Source organism: Carcharodon carcharias, chromosome 21, assembly GCF_017639515.1.
Source record: "Carcharodon carcharias isolate sCarCar2 chromosome 21, sCarCar2.pri, whole genome shotgun sequence".
NCBI classification, from domain to species: domain Eukaryota; kingdom Metazoa; phylum Chordata; class Chondrichthyes; order Lamniformes; family Lamnidae; genus Carcharodon; species Carcharodon carcharias.
The window spans coordinates 47208777-47225420 of NC_054487.1; the positions used below are offsets into that span (position 1 = coordinate 47208777).

The 16644-nt window shown below is 39.3% G+C and overlaps 2 protein-coding genes across 2 annotated transcripts in view; one reads left to right on the plus strand and one right to left on the minus strand.

The window, feature by feature from the left end:
* The window catches only part of ada2a (adenosine deaminase 2a), a 74888-nt gene extending 72101 nt beyond the window's left edge, over positions 1-2787 (minus strand). The window contains exon 1 of the mRNA XM_041215926.1: positions 1597-2787. Within this exon, the coding sequence (XP_041071860.1) occupies positions 1597-1909 (313 nt within the window). The 5' untranslated portion in view covers positions 1910-2787. The remainder of the gene's footprint in view (positions 1-1596) is intronic.
* A 539-nt stretch (positions 2788-3326) lies between these two features.
* Positions 3327-16644, plus strand: part of LOC121292973 (cat eye syndrome critical region protein 2) — a 146720-nt gene continuing 133402 nt past the window's right edge. Inside the window, exon 1 of the mRNA XM_041215482.1 lies at positions 3327-3455. Within this exon, the coding sequence (XP_041071416.1) occupies positions 3327-3455 (129 nt within the window). The remainder of the gene's footprint in view (positions 3456-16644) is intronic.

Here is a 16644-nt window from a genome sequence, read left to right on the forward strand (position 1 = left end):
GCGTGCAATTAAATGGCCAAAGATAGAGAGCGAGTGAGTTTACACACATCTCGGATGTCGTTTCTTTCAGTTTATCACCTTGCGATGAATTCCAAGCCACATACGCCTTTGTGTTACTATGCTAGCTCTGAGTCATGCCAAAACAATTCTACACAAAACAAAACGCTGCTGCTTGATTGTACATTCAAGCAGTCCTTATTGCCCAAATACCCTAATCTATAAATTTTCAGGTTTATTCTATATTCCTAATTAGATTGTCTGTGTCCAATTGCAGCAATTCTGTAGTTACCAATCCCATGCTATTTTACATTAAGTCTTTGCTCAGATTAACATTTTATTAGATGGTAAACTACAATACCACTAATTCAGTGAATACATCGGACTCGCTGGCCAGTAAACTGATAGTGTGTGTGTGTGTGTGTGTGTGAGGTGCAAGCTAATCAAATCTTAGAGCTGGCTCAATTAGTTCTTGCAAAATCTGTAATGTGTACATATAAACATTAAAAAATGCCTCACTCAAGGCAGACACGGAAGTAATAAACTTGTTTTGTGAGAGCACTTGACTACTGACGAAATTTAAGTATTTGTTTGTGGAGTAGAATTAACGAGATTTTACAGGTTTTGTTCCCGTGCTACCAGAATACATCTCCTCAAAGTCGGAATAAATATTAAATAATAATGCCCGAGTGTATAAAAGAGACTTGGAAATAACCCGAAAGTGCCCAGACACAAATCTTAAATTCCCACGTGCAGTGCCACTAAAGTGGAGATCAAACGATATTAAAAGTTTTGCACATTGCACTTTACATAATACCTTTCTGGAAAGCATTCAGTGAAAGGTGTATTTACACAAGCACACATGCTCAGGTCATTCTTTGCACCAGTTGACTCCCCTCAACCCTGGTCTCCCCAACTCTCACATCTATTGCAAGGGTAGCGGGTCACAAAGCAGTTAAAACAAACTAAAATGAATAGCCCCAAGCTGGATCTAAAACGCAGCAAAGTTTCCACGTTTTAAAAAAAAACCTCCTGATTCTATATACATATGCAAAATAATGGGCGAGCTCATTTCCTTAAACAATATGCCTGTTCCTTGATTTTGTCCCTCAATTAGTCATCTGCAACCTGAACTCTCACTGAACCCGCCAGTCAAGAATGCAGAGCAATGTCTTTTCTTCTTAAAGGGAAACACACCTACATACTATTTTACACGCAATTATTATAAAACATCCTCTGACTTTGTACCGTGGGAGATTCGCCAGTAATATATAAAAGCTATGTTACATTCCTCCGTTGATGGTGACTAATTTACCTCACATCCACAGCACTAACCCAAGTAAAAGACTTTGATATGTACCTCCTCCCCAACACGAGACAAATACAGTAAACTTCCGGACTCATGAAATCTCCACCAAACACTTCATGGAATCCAGCTTTCAATCACGCGCAGCCAGCGTTTCGGTATGAAATGGTAATCTAACCTTAATTTGACATTTTAAAAATAGCATACACTAAAATAAGTTAGAAATCAGTATTACAAAGTATCCGCAACCCAGTACCCATTGTCGATTAATAAACCACATATATCATGCTTACCTTTGGGCATCTTCTGTATAATGTTAAAAACTGAGCTCTGTTCAATTAGTTCTCTTGCTCTGAAAAAGTGCATGGCTGGTGGGAATTTACCAGTTTTCATTCCTTCTGTTATTTCCTTTCCTTTTATTTTCTCAAGTATATAATTAAGCTGAAGTTCTTTTTTAGTCGAGAGTAGATTACCGCCTATAAATTCGAACTGCTCCAGTTTCATCAAAGTATCTCGGTCGGCCGGGGTTGGAAACGTTTGACACGCAGCAAATAAAAAGATAACTGAAAACGCAGCTGTCCCCTTTCTGAAATTTGGTGTGCTCATTTTCAAGAGGCCCACGGCTGTTTGCAATATTCAAAAGTTAGTCAAAATTGAGGAAAACACTAAACGTACAATCAGCGAGAACGGTTATACTCTCGAATTGAAACTTTCGCTTCCACAAGCAACTCACGCTTCCTATAACGGGGACAGCTGAGATAACTCGACCATATTTATTTCAGGAAACGCACGCACTGTTGAGAGAAAAAAAACAAGTATCTTCTGTATCCTCTTGCCCTTGGCAGAAGGGGTGACTTTTTAAGTCACTTCTCTGCTGATCATTGGGGAGTTCTAACTTTTTTTTAAAAACCGGGAGTGTTCACCACAATTAAACATAAAAGTAAAAGTGGATAGATAAGGCGATAGAAGGTTGTAATTTTTGAACTGCCAGGCGGTACACCGTGTGTTCACTGCCGGGTTGCGGCCGTCATCGAGGGGGATACCCTGGGGAATATGGTGTTTGAGATCGGGAGGCAGCAGCGCCCGCCTCCGGGTTCCAGGAGAACAATCACTTGGAACGTGGAGACACTGGGAATGGAACCCTGTGGGATCCAATAGAACAATCACTTTGGAACGTGGAGACGCTGGGAATGGAACCCTGTGGGATCCAATAGAACACTCGCGTACAAGTTGCAACCTTAAAGTAATCGACAGGCTTTGGGCACCAATGAAAGAATAACAACAGCCCGCAGGGCGGGGTGGGGTAGAGAGGAGAGACTAAATAACAGAATGATTCAGCTAAGTTAACCAATCCACCCCCCCAAAAAACAAACCCTAGCCAGTCTCATTAAAGAACTCTTCATTAAAACCCCCGCGGGGTAAGCACAATGTGCAGACGCTCCCCCACACTAACTCCACTCAGCCCATTGGCTGGTACCCAGGAGACCGCGGCGTCACATCCTGTGGAAGGCACCGAGCCCTCACACTATCCTGTGGGGGTGTCGGAGCCCGGCTACCGCTTGGAAAGAGCCGCTAAAGGCCGGACTGTCTTGGCCTCGGTCCACCGGGTGCCTTGGCGACCATTGCGAAAAGCAGCCACCAAGTGTCCGATGCAGCTTGGGCGGCCTTGGTGAAGTGATGTGGCAGGCGGTGAGCGGGACAGTTTGTCCTGGTCTCCCTCCGGTGTGTTGAGGAATTGGAGTGCTCCCCTGTTGTTGCCCGGCCATCTGTTCCTCGCTGAGAATGGGGCTGCGAGATTGTTACATTATTACACACGCACGCTTGCACTGAGAGAGAGAGAGAGGAGCAGTCCCGGCAATGGCAGGCAGCGCACACACTTACACCCAGCACATTCCTTACACCAGCCGGGATTAGGAGACTGGAAGGAAGTGGGGGCGGGGGGGGGGGGGGGAATAAACACAAGGAAACGAAGTTCGAGGAAAACTATCTCATGTGAGAAAAGGGGTTTTTGATGCCATTTAAAATGTCCGAGGAATGTCCATCTTCGACCGTTTCGGTAGAAGAAATTCGTTCTTGGTGGGAAGTACCCGCCATCGCACACTTTTGCTCTTTATTCAGGACAGCATTTGGGCTCCCAGACTTCGAAATTGAGGTAATTTTATTTTTCCCTTCAATGAGTTGTGAGACTTTTTTTTTCCTGTGAATGATTCAGTTGCCTTTCTAAGCCCCTGTCATTTCAAAGAATTCAAAGTTTGTAATCATGTGGATGCAGGATGTCAATCTCGCCTCCCAGCTGCTTGGCTCAATTCTATTGTGGCTCTAAAAGCGCTCGATTGCACTCAGTGATGGGCTGGTGCGGACTTTAATCATCGTTGTTTGTCCTTTTTTGTATAAAACGTTAAAAAGTTTAATAAAGTTTGTATCTCCTCGATTTGGAAAGGTGGGGGGGAGGATATGGTGTGTTTGTTTAGTGAAGAAGGAACGTGTCTCCCGATAAGGTGCTGCTGCTCTTCATGATCTGCTCTGCCCCACATCCATCACAGCCATGGCATTGTTAGGAGAAAGAAGAGCCACATGCTGCTTACAAAGTTAGCAGTTTGCCCCTTTAAACTGCAGTATTTGGTAGAAAAAAGCCCCGGAAAGGCGTATATAACCCTCAACTTTAAAAATGTGCATTTTAACAAAACATAATCAACTTCGCCTCACTGCGTTTCGCAAATAGTTTGTTTCATCGGCGAGGCGTTGAGTAATTCGGTCCATTTCGCCACTGTTGATTAAAAAAATAAGTGTATCCGATTTAACTTGAGGTGGACAATGTTAAATTCGATATCTGGCGTCCAGGGCTTAAAAGAAAGCAACGCATTCGTTAACCTTGTTTAACGTTTAACGGGTGGCTTTCAAATACCGAGATCGGAAACGAAATAAATCATTCTGTTTGAGGTAAAATTAAACAAATACATTCATTCACCCCGCTCTTTCCGATTTCTCATCCCTTTCCCCATTGTTTTTTTTGTTGGGTGAACCTATTGTTTAAAGCTGTTTCAATAGGAGGGAGGGGAGTTGAAAGGCTTAATTCACAACGAATGTTTGCTTGTGATTCTGGGAGAAGTTTTTGTTTCGATGCATTTGAAATCCAAATAAGATGGGGGGGTGGGGTGGGGGTGTTTTTTGTATGTATGGAGTTGCAAGCGAGAAATCAAGTCCCTGAGTTGAGTGGACGCGTCCGGTGTGATTTTGTTTTATCGTCGAATAGACGTTGACTATGAGGCATGTTCTGTAGCTTTTCAAAACAAAGCTCATACTTTGGCAGAATGCAACACGGAGCAAAATTCCCTCTTGTGCTACCTTAGTGGGTCTCATGATGTGTCAGCCAGCCATCAGCTGGATTACGTATGTTTGTAGTTTATTTTGAGGAATAAGTTTGTTTTCCCTTTATTGAAATGCAACAAGTTGTTTATATTCTCGATCGCTAACATTATAGATTTACAGTTAACATTTCTTACATGTTTTGCGTTTTTGCCATTTATAGCAAAAAAAATCCAGAAATTCGTTAACATCTTATTAAGTTTGAGAACTCACTCCCAAGATGGAGTGACCAGTTCCATTTTATCTTTAAGGACATCTTACCTTTTAACCTCCCGCTGCCCTTCTCTCTTTCTACCACCCCCTCCCCCCGAAACCTGTTCGCTGATTTGTTTGTTTTCCCATCTCCCTTGCTTTTCCTTAAATAGTACCCATCCGTACCTCCATGGCAGACTGGATCCTGACACTTTTCAAATTGTTTTGCTTGTGGGCCTAGTGATATTGCTGGGTTTTTTTTAAAGCGTGTTCATCGTGATTTCACAGCTCGGTTTTCAACCGTGTTGCTGTCCTTGGTAGCAATTCTTTTTGGTTGAATACATTAGTGACTTTGGTTACAGTTAGCGTGCAGTTTGGATAATCTTCTGTTGAGGTTGATGATCATTTTATTTGTGTTACTGTGTTTACCACACCTATTTAAAATTATCAGTTATACTGCATTACTTTAAAACCTAGGCATGTTTCGGTCTTTTATTTGTGGTGGTGTTTGGAGGAAGAGGGCGGGTGGGGGGGTGATCACATAAATTTGTCCAGAGTTTCCTCAATGCATAAACAATCTGATGGTACTGGTGGTTTGCAACAACGAATGAATGGCACCAACTGTGCAAGGGATTCATATCCCATGAACCATTAGTGCCCTTCATAACTTGCATTTGTACAGCACATGCAGCACATAGCATTTTAACCGTCTTGATAATTCTAACTGTTTATAGATGCACTTTATCAATATCATTGGCTGTGGAATGATACCATTGTGAGGCTGGGTCATATAGTCCTATAGTATATGTTGATTGTGATCTATTTCTGATGCATTTGACATTGTTTTAAACATGTCAGCTTCTCACATTCAGCTGAGCACCAATATGAGATTAAGGACTGCATATTTGGTACAAAGTAGATTATTTGAGAAGTAATGACTCTTGATTCAAAAACTCTTGTAGCCAATGGCAGAATTCGTCAATGTACTGCTTAATACAAAACAGAGTGCTACAGGCCATAAAGACACCGGGTTCAATTCCTAGTTCATGCTGAGTTACTTGACTTCAGTTGCACTGATAATTGGTGCATTATAATTGATCTCAATATTTCTAGTGTAACATGTGAATGTGAAGTGAAAATAGGACCTGGCTGTGGTGTGGTGCGCACACATGAATGGCCGTTTAGACAAAACATCAGATGGTGCATGGAACTCATGGAGCTGTAGACCAGTGTGACTCAGTGCCTTCAGGGAAGAAGGGTAAAACACCGTACTTTGTACTCGGGGCATAACCACTGAAGTAATTTCATAATGTGTAAGGATGTAATGCTTGAATATTTAAAGCAAGTCATGAATGAGAAGGTACATATGTGTTTGCCTAATGGGGAAATTCATTCCAACCGAAATGCAGCAGTTGCACGGAAAGAGATAAATGTAAGCCTTTGAGTATATTATTGTTGCTAATTGTATGTTAGCTTGTAGAAATGTTTTCTGAATTCTTAGTAGCAACTTTGAGACTGAGTTAGTACATTTGCTTGGAAAGTTTACAATACTCTGGTGATATGCAGTTTAAAGAACAGCTCTGTTCCTAGCACAGTTTATTCTTTACAAACCGAAGAATGAGAGCTATTTTATGTTCTAAGTCTGGTGCGGATACATTTCCATATTCCTTAGAATGCATCAAGGTTCTCTTTTTTTAATTACTTATTTTATAAAATTAGCAAATGTGATCTCAAACAAAATCAAAAATCCTATACAATATTACAAAATAAAGATCGCAATCTTGACCTTTTCTTCATTAGCTTGATTATCTGTATGTACCTCCAGTTCAAAAGATAATTAGCATTAAATTAATGACATTAAATTATCGATCTATTTTAATCTCCACATTTGCTAATGCTTTTGTGGAAATTAAAATTAGCACAATTTCTTCTGTAAAATAATATCTACCATTGTTTGATTACAGTTTTTTAGTTTAAAATGTAATAATCAGCTGCCAGTTATATATTTTGTACATGTTAAATTATTATTTGATGTGCTTGCCATGCTGGAAAAAAAGATCATGAGTAGAATTAGTTCTGAAGATAAGCCATGTGTGTAAATATCCTGACATCTGTCTTGTAGAAAAGCAAAATACTGAGGATGTTGGAAATCAGAAATAAAAACAAAATAAATGCTGGAAATACTTAGCAGATCAGGCAGTATCTGTGGAGAGAAACAGAGTTAACGTTTCAGGCCAATGACCTTTCATCAGATCAGAAGGAAAGTAGAAATGTAAGAGTTTTTAAGTTAGTAGAAGAGGGGAGGGGGTCAGGAAAGTATTAAGGCTCTGTGATAGGCTGGAGGGCAGGAGAAATGACCTAACAAAAGATTTCATGATGCAAAAGTCAAAGAGAGTGGTAATGCATATAGTGAAGAAACAACAGTTGTGTCCTGTTAGCCATGAATGGCTATATAACAGCCATCTGAATGTAACGAAGCGATAAAGAACCAAGCCAGCAAAGAAAACGCACAAAACAAGATGGAGGTATAAGCTAAAGTTATTGAACTATATATGGAGTTCAGGAGGCTGTAAGAGTGCCAAGATGAAAGATGAGGTGCTGTTCCTCGAGCTTGAGTGGAGCTTCATTGGAACTCTGTAGCAGGACAGAGAGGTCAGAGTGCGAGCAAGGTGGCGAATTAAAATCAGAAATGACAGGAAGCTCGAGGTCTTGCGTGCGGATTGATCAGAAGCGTTCCACAAAGCAGTCAGCTAGTCTTCATTTGGTCTCCTCAATGTGGAGTAGAGTACATGGTAAACAGTGGATGCAATATACTAAATTGACAGAAGTACAAGTAAATTGCTGTTTCACTGAGGAGTGTTTGACACCTTGGATGGTGAGAAGGGAAAAGGTGAAAGGTCAGGGCAGCTCCCACGCTTGTAAGGAAAGGTACCACAGGAGAAGAAGTTGGGGCTGACTGAGGAGTGGGCCAGGAAGGAAGGAAAGAAAACAAAAACAGAATTACCTGGAAAAACTCAGCAGGTCTGGCAGCATCGGAGGAGAAGAAAAGAGTTGACGTTTCGAGTCCTCAAGGAAAGATCCTGTCAGAAAGCAGGGGAAGGTGCGTTTGGAGGTATGCTGGTCTGCCTTGTATGTTTTAACATTCTTATGTTGGTAATGTGCATCTCAGAATATATTTCTGCAAAATATGCAAAGACAATATAACAATGGAAATTTTGAATTTGTGACCATTCATTTGAGATCATGATGGTCTAAATTTTAAATAATTCTGACTTTTTTAAACCTCATGGTCCATGATTAAAGTTGTATGATGTTTCATAAAATGTCGAGCTAGTTGAAATACATGTTCAGCTACATGATGAAGCTGAAAGCTAGCCATTCCAGTTATTGTAGAAAGTTTGTGGTAGTCAGAATTTGGATGCTATTTAGAGGCTGACATCATCCAGAATAAAAGAAGATAGTTATTCCATTTTTTTTCAAATTAAATGCATTCATGTACATAAATTGAAAATGTCTCTTCACTTCAGTAAATCTTTTCTGCTTATTTTTAATGGTAGCCCATTAGTACATTACATTGCTGTAATAACGTGATCTGCCACAGAGGTTTTGATCCTCACGTACATTGCATGGTTGGTTCCTAATCTCCGCCAGTCTTTCTGGGTAGTTGCATTGAAAATAGTGCTTTATCACAAGGAGGGAGGGAAAAATGGAAACTGAATTGAGAGATCCCTGAGTACCTTGTAGCAGCGTAGTCACTCCACAGTGTTTTGTAAAGAATGAGCTGCAGTAAAGGGAATAGTAACATAAGTAAAATTGCACTGTAGTACAATTTAATAAAACTTACCTTTTCAAAGTGCTAGTTAAATGCATTTCAGGCACTTTACTATATTCAAAGAGGGGTAATGTAAACATTGGCTGCTGAACCAAAGGTGGAAAGGTTGGGAGGATGACATAAACCTATATCAAACAAATGGTGCTTAAAGGAGGTGGGGAGGAGAGGAGAGACTTTTTTTTTCGTGGGATGTGGGCATCCCAGGCAAGGCACATCCCTAATTGCCTTCGAACTGAGTGGCTTGCTAGGCTATTTCAAAGGGCAATTAAGAGTCTGCCATATTTCTATGGGTTTGGAGCCACAGCAGGTAAGGACGACAGATTTCCTTCCCTAAAGGACATTAGTGAACCAAATAGGTTTTTACAATAATCAAGAATAGTTGTTGTGGTCGCCATTACTGAGTCTAGCTTTATATTCCAGATTTATCAATTGAATTTAAATTCCACTAGCTGCTTTGGTGGGATTTGAACCTGTGTACTCAGAACATTAGCCTGAGCCTTTGGATTACTAGTCCAGTGATTTTACCACTACACCATCTCTCCCTAAATCCAGAGGGAAAGGCTTGGCAGCTGGAGAAATGTCTGTCATCGGTGGGACCAGTGGAGGCAGGGATCTAATGTACAGTGTATTTGGGGCTGTGGAGGAGGGGGCATTGTAGTGCTGGAAGAGCAAGGCCATGGAGGGAGTTAAACACAAGGATGAGAATTTTCAGATTTGAAGCACCGGGTGGCTATATTGGCAAGAGCATGCGTGCAGGGCAGTGTGCAGCAGAGCTTTGGATGAGCTGTTGAGTAATTTCTCCTCTCCAGATACTTCTTGCATCACTTTATTGAATTTAACCACCCCAAGACAAAACACATAATACTAGGTCATAAAATGCAATTCAACTTAATATTTAGGCATGTTTGAAAGAGTTTTGGGTAAGAAATGTGCACTCTAACAAGCAATAGTACAGGTTGGCAAGTCAGTACTTCTGCACTACATTAAAGCAAGAAAGAGGAATTTGTTTATTAAAACACAGACGGGAGAAATGCTGCTGGAAGCTAACCAGCATTATCTGCAAAACAATAGTGGGGATAAAAGGTGCAAATTTATCTTTGTGGTATCATAATGAAGAGAGAAAAAGTGCCTCCTTAAGTAGTGGACTTTAGAGCAACTTCCAATGTAAATTGATTACAATTCAGTTTCTGCAAGTGCCCTTTGAATCTTGATTCATCAATATAGTTCAACTTTTGGAGCATTATTGAATGTCATCTGATGTATATTCTGGCTTTGAACGAGAGTGCAGTTGAATATCCTTTATTCATACATCCGAAAACCAAACACATCCAAAAACCGAACCTTTTTTGAATAGCTATGCAGTTAATTTGTATGTTGTTAAAGCAATGTAATAGTATATTATAGGTGTTCACAGGTAAGAAGCAGGGTGTGTGAGAGTTGGCAATTGGAGAAACAACCTAGTATTTGTAGACTGTATATTGTAATTTTGTAACCGAAAATATCTGAATACTGAAACGCAATTGGCCCCAAGGGTTTTGGATAAAGGATACTCGACCTGTACTACACAAATTCCTGATGGAAAACTCTGATCAATAGTGATCAGAATTTAATTTGGTGAAACACAACTGAGGCATTATCTATTTGGAGTAAAATGCTTGAATCATGTTCAGAAGGAGTGCTATGTAACAGGTTTTCTATGCTTAGCATTAGTTTAGTTTATTTTCCATTGTTTTCCTTTGAGATTTAACTACATTTTACAGAAGACATTGGTGTAAGCAGAGTAGAATATCCAGATGCGATGTGGATAGATTATACCCAAGAGTATAGAGCATAATAAGGGATAGCAAGCGATGGAGGTTGTTAACTACTTTGTAAGAAGCTTCTAGGTTTTTGACCATCTGAGACATTGCATTTATTAATAATAACTGATAAGTAGTGAAATACTGAGCACAAGTATATTTTTTGGAAAATATTACATGAAGTTCTGCACTGTGAATGCTGTAGTTGAAAGCTGAACTTTACAGTAGGTAGATACTAATTGACTATGTTCACTTGGCTTAGGTGTTCCCTTGCTTTTCCAGATTTGTAGTCGATTAGTCATGATCGTGAACAGTGGTTAGTCATTGAGGTGTTGTGTAGTACTAACACTGACTGTGTGACATGCTGCCCCTTATGTTCCTTTTATTGAGTAGCATACAAATTAACTGGCGTCTCTTGACAGTTTATCGTAACTAAAGCTCCACTTGCTGGCACGTGGCCAGTAACTAAAAAACAGCCAACTATTGTATTCCAGGTTGAGTTTTTAAAAAATTTGTGGGCCTTCAATAAATATAAGGATGACCTGATATATCAGTTTTTTTTTAGTACTTGCATGCTTTTGTTTTATTTTTCAGTAGGTAACTTTTTTTTTGTCTGATTGAGTTTCTGGTAGAAAAATTGTTATGAATTCTTCTTTCATTTAATCCTTTCTCATCTTCATGTATCACCAACTTTGTCACAGAACTTCAGATGAATTGATTTCCTTTGGATCAATTATACCTCCTTGTAGTTGCATATCTAAACAACAACTTGCATACACTAACAAAGGATAGCATGATGTTGCAGAGTGTCAGTCATCAATACATCCTGCCACCCCCAATCCAAAACTAGGATCTGAATGTGCTCAACATCTTGAAGGACCACAAAAAAACAGTTGACCTTTGCATTGTCAGTTGAAGTGCATTGAGTATGGGTCTGCTACCTCCTTGTCATCTAGTAACTCTGTTTACACAAAGTCCAAAGGCTTTTCCAGTATTCTCTTATTGAAGAGCATAAAATCAAGCCACTCTCCAAAAAGTATATAAGCAGCATCTTCCTGCTAATTAGTGCTTCCTCACACCACCATTACCATCACCGCCACCCCACCAACCAAAGTCAGTTTACTTTTGGTTTTGGTAACTTACCCCTTGCCTTGCAGCCTAATTTCCTCATGGATGAAACAGAACCACCTGGTTGTGTATTGTTTATGTGTAGGCAGTGAAGAGTATTGATTATTTAAAAAGGGTCAGTTTTTCCAGGCTTTACAACCATGAACGCAGATACATTGAACGTTTTGACAGTTAAGTTACTCAGTACCGCTGAGTTGTCCTTCTAGTTCGGGCTTGGATGGTTTACTCATACCTGTATCATAATTGATACAATCCTATTTGTCAAAAAATAGCTACTGCTGTGACTTGCATCCAGTGTGAGAACCAAACTAACCTGAGCTGCCGTGGCCTAGATTACAGTGCCATTCTGCTTTTGGACTTACTGAGCTTCTTAGGAACCTGTGTGAAAACCACTTGTATGTTCAAAGGTAAAACTGCAAGTGTTGCAGTGGAACAGCAATAAGTAGTTCAGTGCTTAACATCCGCAGCTTTATTTTATTAGCTGGAGTGTGCAGCTTTTCAATGAAAGGCTGCCATAAAAGTCTTTTTAAATTGACCTTGGAAGAAAGCAAGCTGCTAACTCAGTAATTATTGTAACACAGATTAGGTCATACTAAGGGTTTGCTTGGACTATGTTTTTTTTATTTTTCCTCTGGTTGAGGTCTAGTATTACCTTTTTTATAAACTGAAGTTTGTGTAGTTAAAGGGCAATGCTGAATACATTTGAAGATTAAACAGACTACAGTCGAGAAAAGGAAGTCTACAGAAAACGCTGAAACTCAAACTTTCCAGTGAATTACAGTGTAATCTTCATCAATTAAATAACCCTGGTAATCAATCTCTGCTTGTATAATGCTTACATCTTGGTATCACAGGGTTTGTGTGAAGGGCATTTTTTGTGGAGGACACATTGATTTTACTGTCAAACTTTAATGACTACTATACCATAGCATTAGCAATGTAACTTTTTTTTCCTTCAGGTTGGCGAATTTAAAGTGTCACATGCACTGAAATTATTAACTATAGTCAAATTAAATTTCCTTTCTGAATTTCCAAACAAGAATAGAATGTTAATTTAATATAGGTTACATGTATTGTGGGCAGGCTGCCAAATGGTCATGAACTGTTAAGATTGTTTAGCCTATATTCCATACCATAAACCCAAATTTTCTGATGATACAATTGGTTCAACAGTTCAATTATTTTATTGAAAACAAAATGAATACTACATGTTCTTAGGCTCTTGTGGAGTACATATGTATATTTATGTGTGTGTGTGTGTGGGGGGGAGGAGGAGAGACATTGAACTAAGGCCTTTTAAAGTGAAAATGCCGTGCCTGTAGAAAATGCCCTGAAGGGAAATTCTATTGAAGTAAATGTTGATGCTGTGCTTTACCATGGCCAGAACTTAAGTCACTATGGCCATAATCTTTTGGATGGATTTGTATTTGGCGTTTAGCTGAGCCTGTGTCCACCTTTTAACATGTAAAATGTTTTCTGCAGAAAAGTGCACTTCAAGGTGCAGCATACATAAAAGCAAACTTTAAAAGGTTCTTTGAAGCAGTTAGAAAACACACCATAGATTAAATCTTTCAAGCAAGGATGTGGTCTTCAAATCAAATCAAAACCAAATATGTTCTAAGTTGTCTTTAATTACACATCGATAGTTTTAATTTCTGAGCATTTAAAAGTACATTATTTTGCTGCAGGGTATGTAAACACATGTATAAAGAAACATCTAAATTGTCTACTTCCTTTGGCCCATATCAAAGCCTCTCATGTATCAGCTCATTTTATTGTATAATATTTTTCGAAGCTGTGACTTATGCTTTACCGGTAACTTTCCAGTGGTTTCAGTGGTTTAAACATTTCCCATGTGGGGAGAAAATAATAAATACTTTGTGACTAATGTTTCAAGTATCTAAATTTATTTAATGTTTTAGGATCTTCATTATTACACTAAACTATTTCAGGTGTTTTGACTGTTAAAGCTACCCTGTTTCTGTATTCCTGGCAGATTTGAGACATAATACTTGATAGCCTTTGTATCGAAATGTCTCAATGTGCTTCACACAATGGATTGTCTCCTGACTGTTGTTACACAGGCATATATAGCAATAATTCTGTACAAGCAGCTTCCCATAGATAGTAATATAGGTAAGCAGGTGTGGATGGGTGTAAAAGAAACACAAAAAGTCAACACTGCTGCCAGCAGGAGTGGCTGGCACCCTGCCTGCTGCTCCTTGTGTAGCAGATGTAGTGGTTTTTGAACTGCATGTTCAAACCCCCACATGACTTGGAAATTGTTTTTATTTTTTTTTCGAAAGTAACAGCTCCCTTTGGGTGGGTTCTGCAGCTGTCCAAGAAGCTATGCAGGTAAGAGATAATTAGTTGCTTCAATGTCTGTACAGAGAAGAGCAAAGGATTTCAGGCCACTTTAATTTATGAAGGAATGGTACTGGTAGCAGATGTGCAGTTTCCCGCTGTAGATGTAACCCCCAATTATCAAGGAGTTACCTCCAGAGTCTGACAACATGACAGACCCTGATTTCCATTGGCCTTGCAATCCATCAATAGATTAGACATATGGTAGGAACTGTTTGGCTCCATGATGGCACTCATTTCTGAGTCCTTTTTCTGGAGCTTGAGAACATAATGTAAGCTTATAGTTTAGTTTGGTAATGCGGGGTTGATGAAATGTTTAAATCAATGCCCTACTTCTTTTCGGTGGAGGTTAAAGGTACCATGACACTTTTTAGGGATGAAAGCTTTGGAATATTTTGAATATGAAAGACACCTTCAAATGAAGTTTTCTTTTCTTTTTATTTTCCATTTGTAAATAGGACAGTGTTTAATTTTATAGATTTATTTTTCTTTTTTGATTGGGAAGCAGCCATTCTGACATCCAAATGCCACACCCTCCCATTTCCGCATGCCCATTGTGTGGCCTCCATTATTGGAACCAACATACTTCAGTAGCAGTGGTAGATCAGATAAAGCATTGGGAGGAGTTGCACACTGAGTTAACTTTCTTATAGTTTTGTGTGATCTCAGGAGAGCTGGGCATGAGCCATGCATGTTGGTGGTGGCGGTATCTCTAGCTGCTGCCATTTATAGTGGCGTGGCATTAAATTGTTTTTGTGCCACTGACTTTTGATGGTAGCCAGCACCAAGCATAAGGTTTACTCATCAGATTAGTTTAAGGTACTAGTTTTAATTAACCTGACTTTATTTCATGTTGTTCATCTGGCTCCAGTAAATGCACTAATACAACTGCAACGTGATTCCTGGAGCATCCTGAGAATGTGAAATATGGTGTATAATTTTTATTTTAATTTGTTATTTACCTATGTACACCTGCTATGCCATCAAAACTAGTCTGCACATGTGGCACAGATATGGATTTGTTTTGCAGTTGGTTCACATGGAAGCTCCCGTCACAAGTTGGATGTATGTATGGGAGAGCACACACTTGGGATACTGTCTCGAGGCCTGGGTCACATTTTAAAGCAGTAGCTGTTGGTTTCAATAGCAAAGACAACAGCAGATTAACAGTGTAAATGGACTATTAGCAGGAATCTGACTTGTATTTGTTTCAGGATTGTTGGCAGGAAATGAGTTAAGCACTTTAGATTTGAGTTTTTTGTGTCTTAGCTTTAACATTTCAAACAAAAGATGAAAGCTCAGGATGCAATTCCTGTAACAATGTGATGAACTGCTTCCCTGAAGTTCCTCCGGTTCAATTAGATTGCCAAAAGGTGTCTGGTCAAGTTAACAGTCCTTGAGTTAGCAAAGGCAGCCTAGTTCTTGCTCAATGGAAATGTGAATGAACCTGTTCTCATAGTGAATGCTGTGTTAGTTTTTGACACCTGTGTCTGACATTGAAACCATTGATAAGTTTTCAGCCTTTGATGGCATAGCAGTTAAAAACCAAATAGAATTGTAATCAACACAGGAAGCCATAAAGTTCTTCCTCTTTTTTCTGAGGTGTTTGACTACAGCCGTGGACCTGTGTGTCTGCAGTCGAGCGGCATAGAGCATTACATGGTATGCTGGCCATTCCAGTGCCTTCAATTTCAGTTGTTAACTTTTCCTAAAAGCTTCACAAATGAATGTTGAATTGGGGCAAAACCCTTTTAAAATGTTTTTTTCTATTTTAACAAGGTTTAGTTAGAAGGAAGTTGCATGAGAAAGTTGTGCAGCAAATATAATCATAGAAATTATTTAGCTATATATACATTATTTATTCTGAGTATGTCCATCAGAATGACCTTCATATAAAATAATCAGTTGTCCAGTGAGGCTTTACAGCCATCCCCATTGTAATCCAGTGACCTTCTTCGATCAGTCAAAGCAGCTTTTAATGTGGAATGGAAGCTTCAAATTAAATCGATTGTTACTCAGAAATAGAGTTAACATTTTGGATATACCCACCTTACTGTTGAACAAAAACAGTTTTCAGATGATCAAGACTTTTTCAGTATTGAGTAAGGATACTATAGAAACAGCATTCAGTTTGTGTGGTATACAGTTCTACAGCTATTTCAGGATAGACTGACCATATACAGTGATTAATTTTATAATGAGAAATATTTACCACAGACAGTAACTTCCAAATTTTGTGGAATAGATCTGCTTCACAGAAGTACAGTAGTTTTTTTTTAACCGCACACAACGCCATGATGAATAGGGAAAAATTATTTTTCCACATCAATACTTTGCTCTCCCTTCTGAATTTTTGTATTGTTTTCTGATATATTTTATTCCTTTTGTTTTTGTCTGCCTGATCTGACACTACTTTAGCTGAGAAAGTGGGCATTCAGGCGACCGCCATGCTTCCCTAGCTAGTCTAGGAGATGCCAGGGAATATCCATCAACAATTCTCCCTTCCGGTTTTGCTCTCCACTCCCTGCCATTGGACAATACCAGAATCATGGCCTGTGTAATTGGGGCGTAGAGCAAAAACCTAGCATGAAAGATCTAGGAAATTTAGGCACATGTGAGTTACACACAAACAATTACGCTACATCCAGATTCACTAGCCC